General features: G+C 38.4%; 1 protein-coding gene across 1 annotated transcript in view; it reads left to right on the top strand.

The window, feature by feature from the left end:
• LOC126259661 (phytanoyl-CoA dioxygenase domain-containing protein 1 homolog) overlaps positions 1-12992 on the top strand; it is a 73461-nt gene extending 60469 nt beyond the window's left edge. The window contains exons 3-5 of the mRNA XM_049956598.1: positions 538-802; positions 6129-6374; positions 12327-12992. Of these exons, the coding sequence (XP_049812555.1) occupies positions 538-802; positions 6129-6374; positions 12327-12520 (705 nt within the window). The 3' untranslated portion in view covers positions 12521-12992. The remainder of the gene's footprint in view (positions 1-537; positions 803-6128; positions 6375-12326) is intronic.
• Positions 12993-21435: the final 8443 nt, after the last annotated feature.

Raw genomic sequence — 21435 nt, 5'->3', positions numbered from 1 at the left:
AAAGAGTCGGGGAGAATCAATCAATATACTGCTTTCTCCTATACATATCTTGCAAAAAGATCATGAAGGCAAAATTAGAGAGATATGAGCTCACTACCAACAATTGTAATTTCTACACACCTTTCAAGATGGGAACAGAAAAGGGGAGGGAAGTGGTACATGGGGTATCCCCACCACATACTGTACGGTGACATGTAGATGTAGAAAGTTTTAACATATTTCCCAATCTCTCCCATCCTCACTGGTTCTGTTGAGGGATTCTCAGGTACCAGGGGCTGCAGTTTGTCTCCCATCTGTGTGTGATAAAGGAGCTTTTGCCATCTGTCAAGATAGTAAGACAACTTCTAATTGTATTTCTCTAGTTCCAAATAATAGATCAAATGCTTACTGTAATTCTTCACACAAATATGAACATCAAAATGGCAAACAGCTGGAAGCCGTGTAAAAATGTGTTATTTAATATATGTTCTAAACACTTAAGGAATTACATATTCTAAAATTAACTATAGAATGAAAGTATTTGTTTATCTGTTTCAGAATAAAGATAAGTACTTCCTAGAAAGTTCAGATAAAGTGAGTTATTTCTTTGAAAATGGGGCTGTTGATGAGTCTGGAAAACTGCTAGTGGATGCAAAAGTCTCCCTGAATAAAGTTGGACATGCTCTCCATTTACTGCATCCAACATTTGAGAAGTACACTTTCAGCAATAAAGTGAAAGAAACATGTTGGCAGCTAGGTTTTTCAGAACCTGTTATTGTGCAAAGTATGTACATTTATAAGAACCCTGGTGTTGGTAGTGAAGGTGAGTTGAAAAAAAGAATTTAAATGTTGTTTAAATTCAGTAAATTTGAAAAATCAGAAATGATTTCAAATGTTTATCTCCTCAGCTGTACACCATAAAAGCAATTTCAGCATTCCTCCACTTCCAGCAATCTAACGAGAAATCACTGAACAAAAGTTCTCACTCACTAACAATTTTAAAAATATGCAAATTGATTAACAGCTGCATGCAAACTAATGAATTGACAGACTTTATTTCACAAGCTATCAAAACTCCTGCAGTTAAACATTCTTGATTGGAGATTGGTTATCAGTAACAGCCAACAAATCTTTGTAGATTTGTAAAGAGATGTATGAAATGATCAAGCCTATGAGATATGAAAGAAAAATGAAGTGAAAATAGTTACAAGGACACCAAAAGATGGTAGAAAATCCTGACATACACTGAATAAAGGGCAATGATAAAATGAGAGGAAAAATTAGCAAGAGGTGCTTTGCATTCGAGACTAACCTTCATATGAGAAATCTTGTGGTAGTAGGATAACAGAAAAAGGGCATGAAAAGAGAAGGGTGGGGAATTCAAAATGAAGCACATAACAACAGGTAGTTTGAATAAGTAAATTTTCAACCCATATTTTGCAGAAAACAACTCTGTTGAGGAAATAATGGTTCCCACATACAAAATACCTAAATACATTGGTACTCATACTGGTAACTGGCATGCTCACAACTACATTACCATTTACATCTCACAAGACTGTCATATGTACTTGTGTAGTACAGTCACGTGTGACAGTTGTGTGTGTGTGTGTGTGTGTGTGTGTGTGTGTGTGTGTGTGTGTGTGTGTGTGTATTGTTGACAAAGGCCATTGGCCGAAAGATTGAAGTGTGAAAATCTTTTTGTTGTGCCTATCTGCCACTCAGTATCTCCGCTATATGGTGAGTGGCAACTTTCCTTCTTATAATATTGTCATATGTACTTCTGTATTTTTATTGTTGTAATGCCATGTATGCCTAGTGAAAATACTATAAAGTTTTTCCAGTGTATACAGTGTACCATCTACTGCATTCTCATTGCGAATTTTGTTTCCCTATACCAGCAAATGAAAGCCCTCTTACTATGGCAATGCTTTTGCACTGTGAAGACTGTAAAGCAAGCATTTAATATGAAGAGGTAAAGTACTTAATATGGAAATAGGGAGGCCTTTGTGGGAGATTATTTTACATAACAGTAAAATCGTCCGGCCCCGGCAGATGAGTGGTCAGCATGACAGAATGTCAATCCTAAGGTCCCGGGTTCGATTCCCGGCTGGGTCGGAGATTTTCTCCTCTCAGGGGCTGGGTGTTGTGTTGTCCTAATCATCATCGTTTCATCTCCATCAACACGCAGGTTGCCGAAGTGGCGTCAACTCGAAAGACCTGCATCAGGCAAATGGTCTACCAGACGGGAGGCCCTAGCCACACGACATTTCATTTCATTTCAACAGTAAAATCATGTAGATCATGTGTGACTTTCATACAAAGTAACAGCACTAAAGAAGCAGCTTGACTGCTATCACAGAAAATAAGAAAATACAAACCCTCTGTAAATAGCTGTTAAGCAAATGAATTTCGTTTTCATCAACTGTGAGACTGTTCAAGAGATGAATCTGATGGCTTAGAAAGTTTCACATATATATAAAAAGCTGCAATAGATTTCAAGATCATATAAAATATCCTTTAAAAGTGTTCTATTTACAGAAGTTCAAAATAGGGAACTTATAATTTTAATCTGGGTGTGATCAAACAATTCACGTCACATAATATACAAGTGTAGATAGTTTTAAAAATGTAGCTTCAGTAGGAAGCAGTTAAATGAAGTTATTTTTGTGAGAATTGAGCAATACAGTCAGAAAGAAAGAGAAAAGAAAGATTGGAAAGTGAACAGAGGAAAGAAAATACTTAAAAAGTTAAGAGTGAGGCTGATGTAAGGTATACATGTGATATGATGCACAACATTGAGAGATTGCACTCATTTCTTCCCTTTTAAATTATATGAAATTAGTTGATTTTCTTTTCTCTTGCAGTGCCACAGCTAAGTTCTTAAGTCCACACTAGAAAGATTTTGTTTTCTACAAGTCTGGAAATAGTAAATACACAACAAAATATGACAAATGACATTAATGGAGCAAAATGATGATCAGTTGTTTTAAAACATTCAACACTTCTTGTGGCAGTATTTCAAAATTTTCTCATTTAATTTTTGGTTAACTTTAGGCACGGCTTTCTTCACTTCTTTGCATATCGCCTGCTCCAAATATTCACCTGACTTTTGCTATGTAAGTTTGGTGAATAATTCTCTTATGTTAGAGTACTGGAGCACAGTTTATCAACAATTTGACATAAAAAATATATTATCTGTGTGTAACAAGGGATGATAAAATAGGCTGGACTAAAACAGAATTCCTAATCTACAAGCATTACTTTCACTCTTCAAATGCAGGTAAAACTATAAAGGAAATATGAGATATGCTATATATCACAAAATAATAATTAAGGTTAACAAGCACAAATGTTATACAACTAGATTCAAAGGTTCAAATTAAAAAAATAAAGTTAATTCTGTGAAACAGGAAAGAATCACTTGTTCAGCAACAACTATAACAGCACGAGTGAGAGCTACACTAAAAATAGCAGTGGACAGTTCCCATTGTCGATTTCATTTGTTACCAGCATACTGACTCTCTCATTTTTGATAATTAAAATCAGCTTTTCCTGTCCTTCTAAAACTTTCCTTTGTCTTTGTATGTTTTTTATGTCACTTGTCTGTTGTTAAGTTTCTGTTGGGAGAAAAACATAAAAAATAACAATGTTTCTAGCCTTCAGAGGCATCAAGAGGAGTAGTAGGTCAAAGATCTCATTAGAGTAAAAAAAAACATCTGCTAACTCTAATTCAGATATGATGGAATAGGGGAATAGAAAAGCAAATAAAGAACAATTATTGTAGAAAAAGAAATATAATGGCAAGAGGAAGCAATAACACAGGTTGTTGTTGCCTTCTGTCTGGCATACTGATTTCACGCAACACCCCAGGCTATTCTACACAGTGCAATCTTTTTCATATCTGCACCGCTGCTGTAAATATTCCAGATTACATCCACATGAGCATACTTACTGTATTGTGTATCATTCAGATTTTACTTCTGTATGAGACTGCACTACACACAAATACTTTTACAAAACACTTAAATTCATATTACATGTTAAAACAGTTCTCTTTTTTAGAACTGCTTTTCATGCTACAGCCACAGTCTACATTTAAAATTTTCTCTGCTTCAGCCATCATCAGTTATTTTGCTACGACAATAGCAAAACTCGAAGGAGAGCTTCTGTGAAGTTTGGAAGGTAGGAAATGAGGGACTGGTGGAAGAAAAGCTGTGAGGACAGGTCATGAGTCATGCTTGGGTAGCTCAGTCAGCAGCACACTCGACTCCAAAAGGCAAAGGTCTCGAGTTCAAATCTCATTCCAGCACACAGTTTTTATCTGCCAGGTAGTTTCATATCAGTGGATACTCTGCTGCGGAGTGAAGATTTCATTCTTGAATAGCAAACTTCATCTACCGTTAGTGTCTCATTTTCTAACATAATTTCCTCAGTATCATGTGATTTAAGACGATTACAGCATCTTACTTTGCGTTCACTTTTGCTGTCTTTTCAGTGCACTGTACATATGATTCAACTGATCTTAAAACTCCTTGGCCTTCTCTGACAGAATTATGAATTCATCTGCTAACTTCTAAGTTTTTATTTCTTGTTCCTGTAATTAAGTTCCCTTTACAAATTTCTTTTCAGTTCCCTTTACTGCTTGCTGAATGTACAGGTTGAATAACATGGAGGGTTAGGCTACAAACCTGTCTCACTCAATTTTCAACTGTTGTCTCTCTCTCATGTTCTTTGACTCATATTACTGCAGTCTGGTTTCTGTTAAAGTTGAAGACAGTCTTTTGGCAACAGTACTACTACTTTCAGAAACTCAAGAGAGTGTGTTCCAGTCAATACATGCAATTAAAGTACAAAAAAAAATCAGAATAACTAGGTATCCATGGGAAACATATCTTCTTCAACACCAAATTCATCAACATTTATATGACTATCCTTTCCTAGTGTTTCCTCTGTCATAACTACTTAATCAACATATGCATAAAAATCCCCCTACTCTCAACCAACATAGCACCTGCTTAAAAGAGTCACACACAACCCCTTTGTCACTGGAAACCATTCAGACTTTGGTCATCTCATCCAATTAATCAACCACAGATCCAACTTCCTCAGACAAGTTCTGAAATGAGATTACCTCTCCCCATTATATTGCCTACATAACTCACTGTCGCCTTCCACCACCCTCCTAACCTTCAAAACATCCTCGTACAGCCCTATAACATTCCAGAGCAGTGTATCTACATCAAGTTTCCTAACACTGCAACTGTTCCCATCGTATGAGCTGTGTCACACACCTGCCTACTACTACCTACTTCAACCATACCACAAGTGAAAACAAACAACGTTAGAAGTAGGGCAGCATACCACATTACTCATATGATTTGCCAGAAAATATATGTTCACTACACACCTGCCATCAAAGTGGCAGGACATACGACTGGACAAAAATTTACTATTGGTTTTGAGGATGTCCATTCTACAATTGCTGAGCACTCTCCACAGTCTGACATAAGACCATGAATCCCAGATACATTACACAGACATATGAATCTTCTGACCTGAACTCCAGACATGGGAATTTGATTTGCTCATTCCCTCTTCTCCTCTATAGGTGCTTCGCCTGCTTTCAGTTTTCTCCATTTCTTTTCTCTTTTTTCCTTCTTGTTCATGCTGTTATCTTCATCTTTAAAACTTTTTATCCTAAAATTGCATAATTCTTTTCACTTGGTACTCTTTTGTCCTTCCTCTAATCCATCTTCCCCTCTTGTTGTCAACCTCTGTTTGCTATCTCTTAAGTTACTAATGTACTATCTTTGACCTCCTACTCTCTTTTGAGATCTTTACCTTCATCTCTGATATTTTTATGCATATATCTCAGCATTGCTGAATGTTAAACCTCCTGAAGGTAATAATTTAGACATTTCATGAATTGAATTCATATTTGTCTATCATATTTTTAAGTTTCTGAACATTTTAAATTTCAAGATTTATTTTTGTTTCTATTTGTATTTGTGTTAGCTCTGAACCACAATTATTAGTTACTAAGAGTTATTGTACAACATTCAAATAATTGCTAGTGAATTAAATGAAAAATTCTTATGCAATTGTTATGTCACGTTTCCAGCTAAGAAATTTTTTTTTTCTTTAAGTTGTAGCACACCAGGATGCAACATTCCTTCACACTGAACCTACTGAGCTTGTGGGGTTTTGGTTTGCTCTTGATGATGCTACAGTGGAAAATGGTTGTCTGTGGTTTGCACCTGGATCACATCGCAGTGGAGTACACAGACGTCTCACACGAAATCCCGATCCAAATTCAGATGAGCTGTTAATTTTCACAGCACCAGCTCCCCTGTATCAGTCATCAATATTTCAGCCTGTACCAGTCCGTAAAGGTATGGTTCTGTAGTTACCAGTTCTGTCTACTCACTTTTTAAATATCCTAATAATGTTACACAGTCATCTTTCCCTCAGATGAAACAATTTTTAGCATAAAATTTCCGGAAACTAATTATAAACCATTATTCCTAGAAAAAATGATATAATTATGTCAAAGCAAAGACCAAACTTGTGCTATGGTAATTTAAATAAAAGTAAGCTGACCCGACATTTCATAAAAGGGAAAGAAGAAAATGTGAAGTATGATTCTATTCATTCTTATAAGTAGAGGAATAAAACAAGAAATACACAAAAACCATACACCCAGTTGTTAGTCATGTGCATTCCAAGGATGAGGCATGTGTCTCACTTTTAAATCCGTATGCTTACCTCAGAATTATGAAACTCTCTCAGTAGTTGTTTGATAACACCAGTGACAAACTTCCAGGCATCCTTATGCAAAGCAAAGTCTTGCTTGAGTTACTTCTTGGATACTTCAAATGTATACATAGTAGAAAATTAAAGATAATTATTGTATAACATAGGGTGAAGAGTTTGACAGAGCACTGAAAGACCTGAGTCGAAACAAGGCCCCCGGAGTAGACAACATTCCATTGGAACTACTGACGGCCTTGGGAGAGCCAGTCCTGACAAAACTCTACCATCTGGTGAGCAAGATGTATGAAACAGGTGAAATACCCTCAGACTTCAAGAAGAATATAATAATTCCAATCCCAAAGAAAGCAGGTGTTGACAGATGTGAAAATTACCAAACTATCAGTTTAATAAGTCACAGCTGCAAAATACTAACACGAATTCTTTACAGACAAATGGAAAAACTAGTAGAAGCCAACCTCGGGGAAGATCAGTTTGGATTCCGTAGAAATATTGGAACACGTGATGCAATACTGACCTTACGACTTATCTTAGAAGAAAGATTAAGGAAAGGCAAACCTATGTTTCTAGCATTTGTAGACTTAGATAAAGCTTTTGACAATGTTGACTGGAATACTCTCTTTCAAATTCTAAAGGTGGCAGGGGTAAAATACAGGGAGCGAAAGGCTATTTACAATTTGTACAGAAACCAGATGGCAGTTATAAGAGACGAGGGGCATGTACGGGAAGTAGTGGTTGGGAAGTGAGTGAGACAGGGTTGTAGCCTATCCCCAATGTTATTCAATCTGTATATTGAGCAAGCAGTAAAGGAAACAAAAGAAAAATTCGGAGTAGGTATTAAAATTCATGGAGAAGAAATAAAAACTTTGAGGTTCGCCGATTACATTGTAATTCTGTCAGAGACAGCAAAGGACTTGGAAGAGCAGTTGAATGGAATGGACAGTGTCTTGAAAGGAGGATATAAGATGAACATCAACAAAAGCAAAACAAGGATAATGGAATGTAGTCTAATGAAGTCGGGTGATGCTGAGGGAATTAGATTAGGAAATGAGACTCTTAAAGTAGTAAAGGAGTTTTGCTATTTGGGGAGCAAAATAACTGATGATGGTCGAAGTAGAGAGGATATAAAATGTAGACTGGCAATGGCAAGGAAAGCGTTTCTGAAGAAGAGAAATTTGTTAACATCAAGTATAGATTTAAGTGTCAGGAAGTCATTTCTGAAAGTATTTGTATTGAGTGTAGCCATGTATGGAAGTGAAACATGGACAATAAATAGTTTGGACAAGAAGAGAATAGAAGCTTTCGAAATGTGGTGCTACAGAAGAATGCTGAATATTACATGGGTAGATCACATAACTAATGAGGAAGTATTGAATAGGATTGGGGAGAAGAGAAGTTTGTGGCACAACTTGACCAGAAGAAGGGATCGGTTGGTAGGACATGTTCTGAGGCATCAAGGGATCACCAATTTAGTATTGGAGGGCAGCATGGAGGGTAAAAATCGTAGAGGGAGACCAAGAGATGAATACACTAAGCAGATTCAGAAGGATGTAGGTTGCAGTAAGTACTGGGAGATGAAAAAGCTTGCACAGGATAGAGTAGCATGGAGAGATGCATCAAACCAGTCTCAGGACTGAAGACCACAACAACAACAACAACAGGGTTTTGACTGATAAATCATCTGTGTTACTGATTTATATGCAAGTTACATTACTACAATGCAAGTATGTCTTATTTCACATGGAAAAAGGTACTATTCAATAGTATCCTTTCTACATTTCTGTTCACTGTACAGAAATTACTCTTTCTGTTTTTAGTTGTTGTGGCCTTCAGTCTGAAGACTGATGCAGCTCCCTGAGTACCCTGTTGACCAATACCTTCTTTTAGTCAAGTTGTACCATAAATTTCTGTCTTCCCCAATTTGGTTCTGTGCATCTTGATTAGTTACTTAATATGCCCCTTTAAACTTCTGCATTCTTCTGTAGCACCACATCTCAGAAGCTCTACATCTGGTTCTTTCACTTTATCCAGGTCCCATCTCCATAACTTCCTGCCTTTTTGCAGTTTCTTCAGTTTTAATCTACAGTTCATAACCAATAGATTGTGGTCAGAGTCCACATCTGCCCCTGGAAATGTCTTACTATTTAAAATCTGGTTCCTAAATCTCTATCTAACCATTATGTAATCAATCTGAAACATTCCAGTGTCTCCAGGTCTCTTCCATGTATACAATCTTCACTGATGATTCTTAAACCAAGTGCTAGCTATGATTGAATTATCCTCTGTGCAAAATTCTACTAGGTGGCTTCCCCTTTATTCCATTGTCCCAGTTCATATTCACCTACTACTTTTCCTTCTCTTCCTTTTCCTACTATTGAATTACAGCCCCCCCCCCCCATGATAATCAAGTTTTCGGTTCCATTAACTATCTGAATAATTTCTTTTATCTCATCATCATACATTTCCTCAATCTCCTCATCTGTAGAGCTAGTTGGCATATAAACTTCTACTATTGTGGTGGGTGTGGCTTCATGTCTATCTTGGCAACAATAATGCATTCACTATGCTGTTCATAGTAGCTTATCCACATTCCTAATTTTACTCATTATTAAACCTACTCCTGCATTACCCCTATTTGATTTCCTGTTTATAACCTTGCATTCATCTGACCAGAAGTCCTGTTCCTCCTCCCACCGAACTTCACTAATTCCCACTATATCTAACTGTAACCTATCCATTTTCCTTTTTAAATTTTCTAAACTACCTGCCCAATTAAGGGATCTGACATTCCACGCTCAGATCTGTAGAATGCCAGTTTTGTTTCTCCTGATGACATCCTCCTGATTAGTCCCTACCCGGAGATCCAAATGGGGGACTATTTTACCTGCAATATTTTACCTAAGAGGATTACATCATCATTTAACATACAGTAGAGCGGCATGACCTCAGGAAAAATCACGGTTGCAGTTTCTCCTTGTTTTCAGGTGTTCGCAGTACCAGCACAGCAGGGCTGTTTTGGTTGATGTTACAAGGCCAGATCAGTCAATCATCCAGACTGTTGCTCCTGTAACTACTGAAAATGCTGCTGCCCCTCTTTAGAAACCATACATTTGTCTGGCTTCTCAATAGATACCCCTCCATTGTGGTGCACCTACGGTACAGTTACCCGTATCGCTGAGGCACACCAGCCTCCCCACCGATGGAAAGGTCCGTGGTTCATGGGGGTGACATGTGACACACTTGTATAATTATATATGAAAAGCGTAGTTGCTACTCACCTTATAGTGGAGATGCTGAGTCACAGAAAGGCACAACAAAAAGACTGTTGGAAAGTTAGTTTTCCGAGAGGCTTTTTGTTGTGCCTTTCTGCGACTCAGCACGTCCACTATATGATGAGTAGCAACCATCCTTTTCATATATTGTTATATTCCATCCTGGATTTTCCATTGTTTGATACATGTGAAATTAACACAGTCACTGAATAAAGTTCTTAAATAATTTCCTTTGGCATCTAACAGTCATATCAATATGAAAAGAAGTTACGAAACTGATGTTAACTTTTTTTTACCAGATTTTCATAAATTACAATGAAAGATTTGCACTTCTGAGTAACTGAATAGTAGAGGCAGATTCATTTATAAAAATGACTTTCCTGTCTATAATAATTTCTATTGAATTAAGCTGGTTAGCTTACCTAAATATAGAATTCTATTTAAGTAACAATGTTTTAAGTAAGGATCTTAATTATTCTTAAATTAATTGAATGCAGGTGTTGCTAACTTATTTTCATTGTTGGCTGCAGGGGGTCTTGATTTATTTATATGGCTTTCTCATCTACTTAATCAAGAAGGTTGTGATCAGGTATATGTTTACATATGAACAAGATAATAAAATCTAAAATTACTGATATTTCGTAATTGACACACGTATGGATTCTAAGTAAGCAAAAGAAAGTAATAGACAGTAAAATTAATATGCCATATAAATTACAGTATTCAAGATAATCAAACAATGGAAACTCCAGGTAGGAATATCAGCAATGTAGGAAAAGACAGATTGCTACTTACCATAAAGAAGACATGTCAAGTTGCAGACAGGAACAACTAAAAGACACTTACGTGAAGCTTTTGGGTACAGCCTTCATCAGTAAAACACACACACAGACACACACAAAAAGCACATCTCATGCACATACAATCGCCAACTCCAGTATCTTGGGCCAGAATGCACTCCGGCCTGAAATGCTAGAGTTAGCAGTTGTGTGTGTGTGTGTGTGTGTGTGTGTGTGTGTGTGTGTGTGTGTGTGTGTGTGTGTGTGTGTGTGTGTTCTAGAAGTCATCAGTCCCCTAGACTTAGAACTACTTAAACCTAACTAACCCAAGGGCAGCATGCACGTCCAGAAGCTTTATGGAAGTGTCTTTTAATTGTGCCTGTCTGCAACTTGATGCATCTTCTTTACAGTATGTAGCAATCTGTCGTTTCCTACAATGTTTGTATTCAAGAATACACAGAATTTAAAAAAAAAATCATGATTTTTTGGGGGGGGGGGAGAAAAAACATAACAACTGGGAAGATCCACCTGCTTTGTTGCAGTTTCCACAAAAATGTATGAAAAATTATGTTCATAAACTTCATGGTCATTGGTCACTATAACAATTTGATGTTAACATCCAATTTTATTTTAGAAGATGTTTCATTCTTGAACAGAATTATATGAAAATGTTACGTGGAAACATACAGTAGCATTGCTGTGTCGGTAGTGGTCCATTGGCTTCCTCAAACCTGTGAATCAGTCTATGCAGACAGTAATAGAGATACTTATTGTTTAATATGGGTTATGAAAAAAATGCATTTCTCGCACATAGAAAGAATTACCAGAAATAAAAGCTATGGTTAGTCCCAGAAAATTTTCATTACAGGGTGGGATCTGGAACATGGATCTGTCAATGTTTAGTCTCACACATACCCTAGAACCATCAAGTCACATTCAGTAATTTTGTGTTGTAAAGAATCCACAAATGAAAATAACACAACAAAAAATGTACTGTGGCCATTGGCTGCAGCATTACTTTGAAAGCTTAACTTTTCGTTCCTGTGTAACCTTAATTAGACTATTTCTGTCAAAGTTCATAAACAACTTCACATGTAATAAAGCTAAGATTGATATGTGTCTGTATCTAAGATGTCTCGGAGATGAACAGTGTCAGACATCACGTAGTATTCCTATTACACCATTTTTTTAAAAATATTTAAGCAATGATTTGTCCCCTAAAATTGTGCCAAAGTATTAGCAAATGGAATTTTCTCAGGTCTCTATCTTCAAGTGGAGGAAAAAAGTTAGCAGTTTGATAAGCATCACCTCCAATTTAATGTCTCATGAGTGCATATATTTTGGCTTTCAAGATCTATTCTAGTTAATAGCAGACATTCAGTACTAATTTGGTCACTTTTACTGTGCATGCAGAGAATCCCCTCATGAAAATAAACTTGATAAAATATTGCCAACAGTTTCCTCTGTTCTGCCTTCATTTCATATTGTATGTGTACAATGGATATTGTCCTTCTTTTCACAGGAACATGTGTGCTGATCCATGGGCAGGTTGTTCACAAAAGTGAGCACAACAAATCTCAGAATCCTCGCCATGCATATACATTCCACGTATTTGACAAAAAAAGAGCAAAATATTCACCTGAGAACTGGCTGCAGTTGAAAGAAGGATATAACTTCCCTGCCTTATACAAAAGTGCACCAGTCTCGGACGTCTAGACACTGGTTGAAGGTTGATGACACTTACTGTGACAAAAGAAGTCTCCCGAGCAAAATCCAAGTATTGTGCTCATTTCTCCCACCAGCAACAACTGTTCTTCATAGAAATTGTGGATGTTGTAAAATGAGAACCAGGTGTAATAATTTTGTTTTGGGCTTTGATATTAGTCATCTTCTTAATGGACTCAAATAACTTTGTTCAATTATTTTGTAGACACAATGGAACTCTGATATTGTTTTTATAATTGATGAATGCTGATGATCCAGAGCAGTACCTTATGTATGTCTGTCTATGTAAAGAAAGGAATTACTGCAAGACATGCCATCTGGTATGACTCAACAATTAAATGCAAAATTCCATTTGATATGAATGGCTGTGTATCTTTCATCTGTGTAAGTGATCTCAGGTGCAAACTTTTCTCTATATTTGTTATTTAACAAACTTTTATTTTAATAAAGAATTAAGATCTGAGTGGTTTTTAATGTACTATAATTATGTGTTGTATCTCTATTTCTACACTGAGTGTTCTCTCATTTTTTAAATTCAGGAACTTAGATAATTGATAATTGTATCAATTCAGAAAAATTATCAGGATGAACAAAGCAGAAACTGAAGAACAGTTTAGATTTATCATAGGACATATTTGCTATTATTTCTAAGGCCCAAGTGAAATGGTACAGTAGTAAAAACAAAGGAGTCATATTCGAGAGGAGTGAGACTCAAATTCTCAACTGATATTCCTTATTTGGATTGGCTATAGTTTCTTTAAATCATTTCAAATTGATGTTGAGATTATTTATTCAACCTGTTTTTGGTCTCTTTTTCTTCATCGTCCTTGTACAGTATTGATTTGCGCTGTGTTTCTCATTTGTCAATGAGACTTAATGTCCAATTCTCCTTCCTTTTCTCCTCCTCATTACACGATATTGTGAGAGACATCTGGCCCAGCACATGTGAAGATAACTTCAATATCATCTGATGTCTCCCAAGGTATGGAAAGCCCAAACACAGTTTTTCATAGTGCCATTAGTTTCAAACAATTACGTTTTTGCTTGTGAGGGTACAATTATCCATGGCACAAAGTATTACATATGTTTTAACAAATATTCTGTCAAGACTTTTATGGCAGGTCCTGGTGGCAATTTCATCAGGCAGATACATTTCTCAATTTCACAGTGTCTCTTTGCATTTTATTAAGGAGTGGAAATGCTGACTATAAATGGAAAAATTCCAAGAGTATTGCAAAAAAACACCGAAGATGCTATGTGAGGAGAGTGTAAGATCAGCTATGAGTTGACAACCACATTAGAAAACTATTCAAAACAAAAAGAGTGCTTCACCTCAGAATTAAACATACCCAAAGATTCAAAAACTGAATTAGAAAAAAATTAACATCATGAAAGCCACAGGTGAAGTGTGCAATGAATCAAAAACTTGTGGTAACTACCCTATTAGATGCAGGGATCATACCTACATGAAGGTGACACATTGATATGACAGTACTGATTTATTGCTCATCGTCCAACATACAACACATCCTCATGGTACAAGGTTCTAGAGTGAACTGACTTCTTCATAGCCCACCCAGACGTTGCAGTCAGCTGCATGCGTTCCCTGGTCAGAGGTGCTACTTGTGCTGGTGTCTCCTCAGAGCCTCCCTCCCAACACTCACACCCCTCACCTCTTCCTGTAGAGTAGAGCACTGGGGTGCAGGGAGGGGGGCAGGGGGGGGGGAGGAGTGCTGGTTGGTGAGCATCATCAAGCAGATGGGTCATACAGAGCAGGACACAGAAGGATCGTTTCTCGACGATGGTCCAACCTGATGAAAGTGACCAACCATGTCCTGGCCAGTTACAAAGCAGAACACGGTTGGTCCAACTCTCATTGTGGACTGACCTGCAGCACTAGTGCTGTACAGATGATACTGTGCCAAAGTTCGAGGAGTTTGATGAGGGTGACTGCACTGAGATTCGCTTGGCACAGACAGGGATGGGGGCTGGGGTGTCTGAAATGGTGCATCAGGAGGAGGATCTGGAGCTGTCACTGATGTAGTGTGTAGCAGCTGTTGTTGTCATTCCATAGGGTCTGTAATAGTAAGTGCTCCATCTGCTGACAAATGAGAAGACATAGCAGTGTAATCTACTTTCCTAGGTAACTGTAATGTGAGTGTGAGTTGTCAAGCTATCTGTCAAGGCAGGCATCCACTATTAGATCACTGTGTACAAGTTTCACATGGATGTTCTCTGTAAGAGTCTCTCATGTTTCATTTGATGACGACTGGCTCCTCAGAGTCTGAAATAACTGTCTGCATATCAAGGGGTAAATAACCACGTGGGTCATAGTCCGTTCCTTCTGGGTCCTTATCATATGCAGCTGGGTGTTTGTGCAGAGTCCAGGCTCATTTTAGGAGGTTTAATGAGACCATTGTTGCTTTTCCATTGAGCAGGATTTCAAACATATGAGAGTTCATTTTAAATCGTTACATGAGCCTGTGTAGGATGGCTGTAAAGCTGGCTGGGTCATATCATCACATAACTCACAGTTACTCAGTTCCTTACGCACAAAAACTTCCGGATTGGTATCCAAGGTAAGAGATGGTAACTTGCAGGGCACGTGAGTGATTCTCCTTATAAGATTTCATGTAGGTCTTTCTTGCATACTATACAAACACTTGGTAGTACCCATGGCAAGGCTTCCATCCACAGTCACACTTGGAACATGAGTCTGGTTTTTAGGGTTCTGTGCTCCACTCCATAAGCCTGTTACTCTGAGTGTGCTGTCATAAGATTACATGAATGGCACAGAGGTTGCAGAGTGCCTCGAATAGAGGAGACTCATATTGTCTTCTCTGGTCTGTCATAATGATTTCAGGGGAGCAGAATCAAGCTACCCAAGCACCGATGAACACATATGCTGTTGACTGTGCTGTAATGTCCTTACTGGGGACAGCTTCTACCCAACAAGAAACTCTGTCAGTAACTGATAGTAAGTATCTGTAAGCTTCCGATTCGAGAAGGGGGCCAACCAAGACTAGGCAAACATGGAAAAACCCTGCTCATGGTATATCAAAGTGCCTGATTTGATGTTGAGTATGACGGCCAACTTTGCTGTGCCAGCAAGCCAAGCAAGTTTGTGCTCAGCCTCGACAGTCACTTTTAATGTTCAGTCAAACAAAATGTTCAGTAATGAGTGGTACTGTTGGCCTAACCCCTGGGTGCACTCCAGATGTTTAACTGTCCAAAAATTGTGCACCACGTAGATGTGAGGACTAGAGGCCAATTTTTGTTTTGAGACCATCGGATAGTATTTGGACATTAGTACCAGGGTGAAATGTGGCAATGTGCTATGCACGAATGACCACACTTCAGATATGCAATAGTTTTAAGAACTTCATGTGATACCTAAGATTATAAGATGGTTTCAAAAAGAAACCCTGTTGTTGCCAACCAGAGGCTGCCGAAGGGTAAAAAAGTGGTTTGTTTGAAAAAACTTTAAATTAAAGCAGAGGACCAGAGTAAAATTTGCAGAAGACTGTAAATCAAAAGTGTATTTTCACAGAAAGCAACAGGGAAAGTATAAGGTAACGTGTCTGTTTTAAGGGCAGATATAGAGGCTGACGTCACAAGTGGTTTGGGGAGGGGGATAGACAGTGGTGACCATTGTGTTAGAGCACAAGTGCACATGAACACCCTAACTTTTAATATCTCAGCAGTTTTTTTAATGCTGTTGAACATAATGTAGATGTGGTAATCTCATATACACAGCACAAAATCTACCACACTCTGCTGTATTGCTACTCCTCTATAAAACTCCTTCATAAGTACACCTTCAGTTGTGCCCATTTTAAGAAGCTTTTGTGCATGCCCAACTGGCATGACATAACTGCCTCAAATGCACATGGATTTGGTAAACAATGTGCACATTTCATGGCATGCAAACTAGCATTTATCACTCCACCAGAGGCTGCCGAAGGGTAAAAAAGTGGTTTGTTTCAAAAAACTTTAAACTAAAGAAGAGGGTCAGAGTAAAATTTGCAGAGGAGTGTAAATAAAAAGTGTATTTCTCCAGAATGCAACAGGAAAAGTATAAGATAAAATGTGTCTGTTTTAAGGCCAGAGATAGTAGCTGACATCACAAGCGGTTTAGTGGGGGAGAAGGAATGCACAGCTCGCCATTGTTGAGGACTAGTGGTTAGACTGGGCAGCCGCACTGATGGCTGGCAGTTGTGCTCCTGCAAGATTACCAATTAAGCTTTGCTTTTTGGCTAAATCTGCATAAGACTGTGACAAAGTAATTTTCACGTAGGTGGTGAAGTTATTTTGACTGTGAATGAATGTTTATCTTAATATGTGACAATTACTGAGGTATAGATGCAAATGGTTAATTGAGCAAAGCTCAGTGCACACACCACCATGACAGTCATTGAACACAGGAAGTCAGCTGCTGTGCTTTCTCCTGTTGTTGCAATTCTGTTTTTGTCTTCTGCCAATGATCATTATGACCAATTGGTTACAATCATGCTTATTTTTATGTAGGGTATCAAGTGTAAGTAAAGACTGAGTCCCATGGCATCCGCTAATAAAGTTCCTGGTTTTTGAACTAAAAGACCCATGTAGCAGCTGAGTGAATGATATTACAGAATCCACAGGGTGCTGAATAACGTATGAGGGGCTGAACTGCAGGTAAGGACAGGTAAGATTACAGGTCGAGGAAGTGCAGAGGCTGACTACGCTACCACCGTGCAGGTAAGTCACAAAGAGGATGTGCCACGCACCCCTGTAAATCTACCACTTACCATACCAGACAGTCCAAGGGGTCCAGTACGTTATAAGTTAGGATTTGCCATTCCACAGAGGGGATGTTACAAGGGTCTGTCAGCCTTTCTATACAGAGGGTGGTGGAATCACTGTTAAGTAAGTCCTTAATGGTCATAGTTCTGGCTCTTCTGAAAGTTTGTTGTAATCTAGTTGCCAAGAAATAATATTGATCAACAACTCAAAACCTGTGACTATGCCACCAGCAGCATGCAAATGACGGACATCTGTCATATGTTGCACAACAAGGTCAAGATGACGGAAGTGTTGAGGACTATCATCTTTTGAGAGGTGCCATATGTTATCTGTGAGTGGCTTGTGATCTGTATAAATAATTATGTACCTTCCTTCAATATCTTCTGTAAAATATGTAATTGCTTCACAGACGGCAAGTAATCCATGATTGAACATGGACCATTTTGACAGCGAGGCCATGAGTTTTTTTTTTAGAAGAAGCGAAGCAGCTGTGCTTCACCTGCCACAACTTATTGTAAGACCACTCCAATGCCAAAATCGATAGATCAGTTGTGACAGCAAGCTATGCATTGGGTACTGAGTGGGCCAAAGTGGTTACTTTTGCAAGGCAGTCTTTTGCTAGTGTGAATGCTTCTTGCATTTTGTTGGTCCTCTCTAATTCCCCCTCCCCTTGCACATCTGGCCTGGTGAGAGCACCAGTGAATGGGCTTGTATCACAGCCACCTGTGGCAGGAGATACCAAAAAAAAATTTACATTGCCTAGACAGTGCTGTAGTTCATAGTAATTCTGGTAGTAACTGCTTCTTGAGTTCTGTTCTTTCTGAGGTAGGTTTGATCCATTTTGCATTTTGTATGTGTCCAAGAAAAGTAACTTCAGGTCATCCTCATTTATGGCCACACCTGTGTGCTGAAGGACAACTAGAACTAGTTCAAGATGCCATTCACAAACTCATGGGGTTCCATAAAATACCGAGATATCATCCAGGAAAGCATAACTAAAGTCAAATCTGAAGGGACCTCCATCAACGAACCACCGTCCAGTCTGAGCTGCATGCTTTGGTCCGCAAGGCATGAATAGAAAATGAAAAAGTCCAAACAGTGTGATTACTGTGGTCTTAGAGACATTGTCTTGGTTTATAGGTATTTGGAGGTAAGCTTTTCTGCAGTCGGATCGGAGCGTGGAATGTCAGATCCCTTAATCGGGCAGGTAGGTTAAAAAATTTTAAAAGGGAAATGGATAGGTTGAAGTTAGATATAGTGGGAATTAGTGAAGTTCAGTGGCAGGAGGAACAAGACTTCTGGTCAGGTGAATACAGAATTATAAACACAAAATCAAATAGGGGTAATGCAGGAGTAGGTTTAATAATGAATAGGGAAATAGGAATGCGGGTAAGCTACTACCAACAGCATAGTGAACGCATTATTGTGGCCAAGATAGACACGTAGCCCATGCCTACTACAGTAGTACAAGTTTATATGCCAACTAGCTCTGGAGATGATGAAGAAATTGATGAGATAAAAGAAATTATTCAGGTAGTGAAGGGAGATGAAAATTTAATAGTCATGGGTGACTGGAATTCGACAGTAGGAAAAGGGAGAGAAGGAAACATAGTGGGTGAATATGGATTGGGGGAGAGAAATGAAAGAGGAAGCCGTCTGGTAGAGTTTTGCACAGAACATAACTTAATCATAGCTAACACTTGGTTCAAGAATCATAAAAGAAGGTTGTATACATGGAAGAATCCTGGAGATACTAGAAGGTATCAGATAGATTATATAATGGTAAGACAGAGATTTAGGAACCAGGTTTTAAATTGTAAGACATTTCCAGGGGCAGATGTGGACTCTGACCACAATCTATTGGTTATGAACTGTAGATTAAAACTGAAGAAATTGCAAAAAGGTGGGAATTTAAGGAGATGAGACCTGGATAAACTGATTAAACCAGAGGTTGTACAGAGTTTCAGGGAGAGCATAAGGAAACAATTGACAGGAATGGGGGAAAGAAATACAGTAGAAGAAGAATGGGTAGCTCTGAGGGATGAAATAGTGAAGGCAGCAGAGGATCAATTATGTAAAAAGACGAGGGCTAGTAGAAATCCTTGGGTAACAGAAGAAATATTGAATTTAATTGATGAAAGGAGAAAATATAAAAACGCAGTAAATGAAGCAGGCAAAAAGGAATACAAACGTCTCAAAAATGAGATCAACAGGAAGTGCAAAATGGCTAAGCAGGGGATGGCTAGAGGACAAATATAAGGATGTAGAGGCTTATCTCACTAGGGGTAATATAGATACTGCCTACAGGAAAATTAAAGAGACCTTTGGATGAAGGAGAACCACTTGTTTGAATATCAAGAGCTCAGATGGAAACCCAGTTCTAAGCAAAGAAGGGAAAGCAGAAAGATGGAAGGAGTATATAGAGGGTCTATACAAGGGCGATGTACTTGAGGACAATATTATGGAAAAGGAAGAGGATGTAGATGAAGATGAAATGGGAGATACGATACTGCGTGAAGAGTTTGACAGAGCACTGAAAGACCTGAGTCGAAACAAGGCCCCAGGAGTAGACAACATTCCTTTAGAACTACTGACGGCCTTGGGAGAGCCAGTCCTGACAAAACTCTACCATCTGGTGAGCAAGATGTATGAGACAGGCGAAATACCCTCAGACTTCAAGAAGAATATAATAATTCCAATCCCAAAGAAAGCAGGAGTTGACAGATGTGAAAATTACTGAACTATAAGTTTAATATGTCACGGCTGCAAAATACTAACACGAATTCTTTACAGACGAATGGAATAACTGGTAGAAGCCGACCTTGGGGAAGATCAGTTTGGATTCCGCAGAAATGTTGGAACACGTGAGGCAATACTGACCCTACGACTTATCTTAGAAAATAGATGAAGGAAAGGCAAACCTACATTTCTAGCATTTGTAGACTTAGAGAAAGCTTTTAACAATGTTGACTGGAATACTCTCTTTCGAATTCTAAAGGTGGCAGGGGTAAAATACCGGGAGCGAAAGGCTATTTACAATTTTATAAGAGTCGAGGGGCATGAAAGGGAAGCAGCAGTTGGGAAGGGAGTGAGACAGGGTTGTAGTCTATCCCCGATGTTATTTAATCTGTATATTGAGCAAGCAGTGAAAGAAACAAAAGAAAAATTCGGTGTAGGTATTAAAGTCCATGGAAAAGAAATAAAAACGTTGAGGTTCGCCGATGACATTGTAATTCTGTCAGAGACAGCAAAGGACTTGGAAGAGCAGTTGAACGGAATGGACAGTGTCTTGAAAGGAGGATATAAGATGAACATCAACAAAAGCAAAACGAGGATAATGGAATGTAGTCGAATTAAGTCGGGTGATGCTGAGGGAATTAGATTAGGAAATGAGACACTTAAAGTAGTAAAGGAGTTTTGCTATTTAGGGAGCAAAATAACTGATGATGGTCGAAGTAGAGAGGATATAAAATGTAGACTGGCAATGGCAAGGAAAGCGTTTCTGAAGAAGATAAATTTGTTAACATCGAGTATAGATTTAAGTGTAAGGAAGTCGTGTCTGAAAGTATTTGTATGGAGTGTAGCCATGTATGGAAGTGAAACATGGACGATAACTAGTTTGGACAAGAAGAGGATAGAAGCTTTCAAAATGTGGTGCTACAGAAGAATGCTGAAGATTAGATGGGTAGATCACATAACTAATGAGGAGGTATCGAATAGAATTGGGGAGAATAGGACTTTGTGACACAACTTAACAAGAAGAAGGGACCGGTTGGTAGGACATGTTCTGAGGCATCAGGGGATCACAAATTTAGCATTGGAGGGCAGCGTGGAGGGTAAAAATCGTAGAGGGAGACCAAAAGATGAATACACTAAGCAGATTCAGAAGGATGTAGTTTGCAGTAAGTACTGGGAGATGAAGAAGCTTGCACAGGATAGAGTAGCATGGAGAGCTGCATCAAACCAGTCTCAGGATTGAAGACAACAACAACATGATGCTGAAAATAATGGTGCCCACTCAAGAGTGTGTAAAGTCTTTAATATTTTGAATTGGATAACTGTTGTGTATCATTCAAGCAATGAGAGTTGTGTAATCACCTCAGAGTCTCATGGAACTGTCCTTT

Source organism: Schistocerca nitens, chromosome 5 (genome assembly GCF_023898315.1).
Source record: "Schistocerca nitens isolate TAMUIC-IGC-003100 chromosome 5, iqSchNite1.1, whole genome shotgun sequence".
Classification (NCBI taxonomy): domain Eukaryota; kingdom Metazoa; phylum Arthropoda; class Insecta; order Orthoptera; family Acrididae; genus Schistocerca; species Schistocerca nitens.
This window is presented reverse-complemented; position numbering and strand designations above follow the sequence as displayed.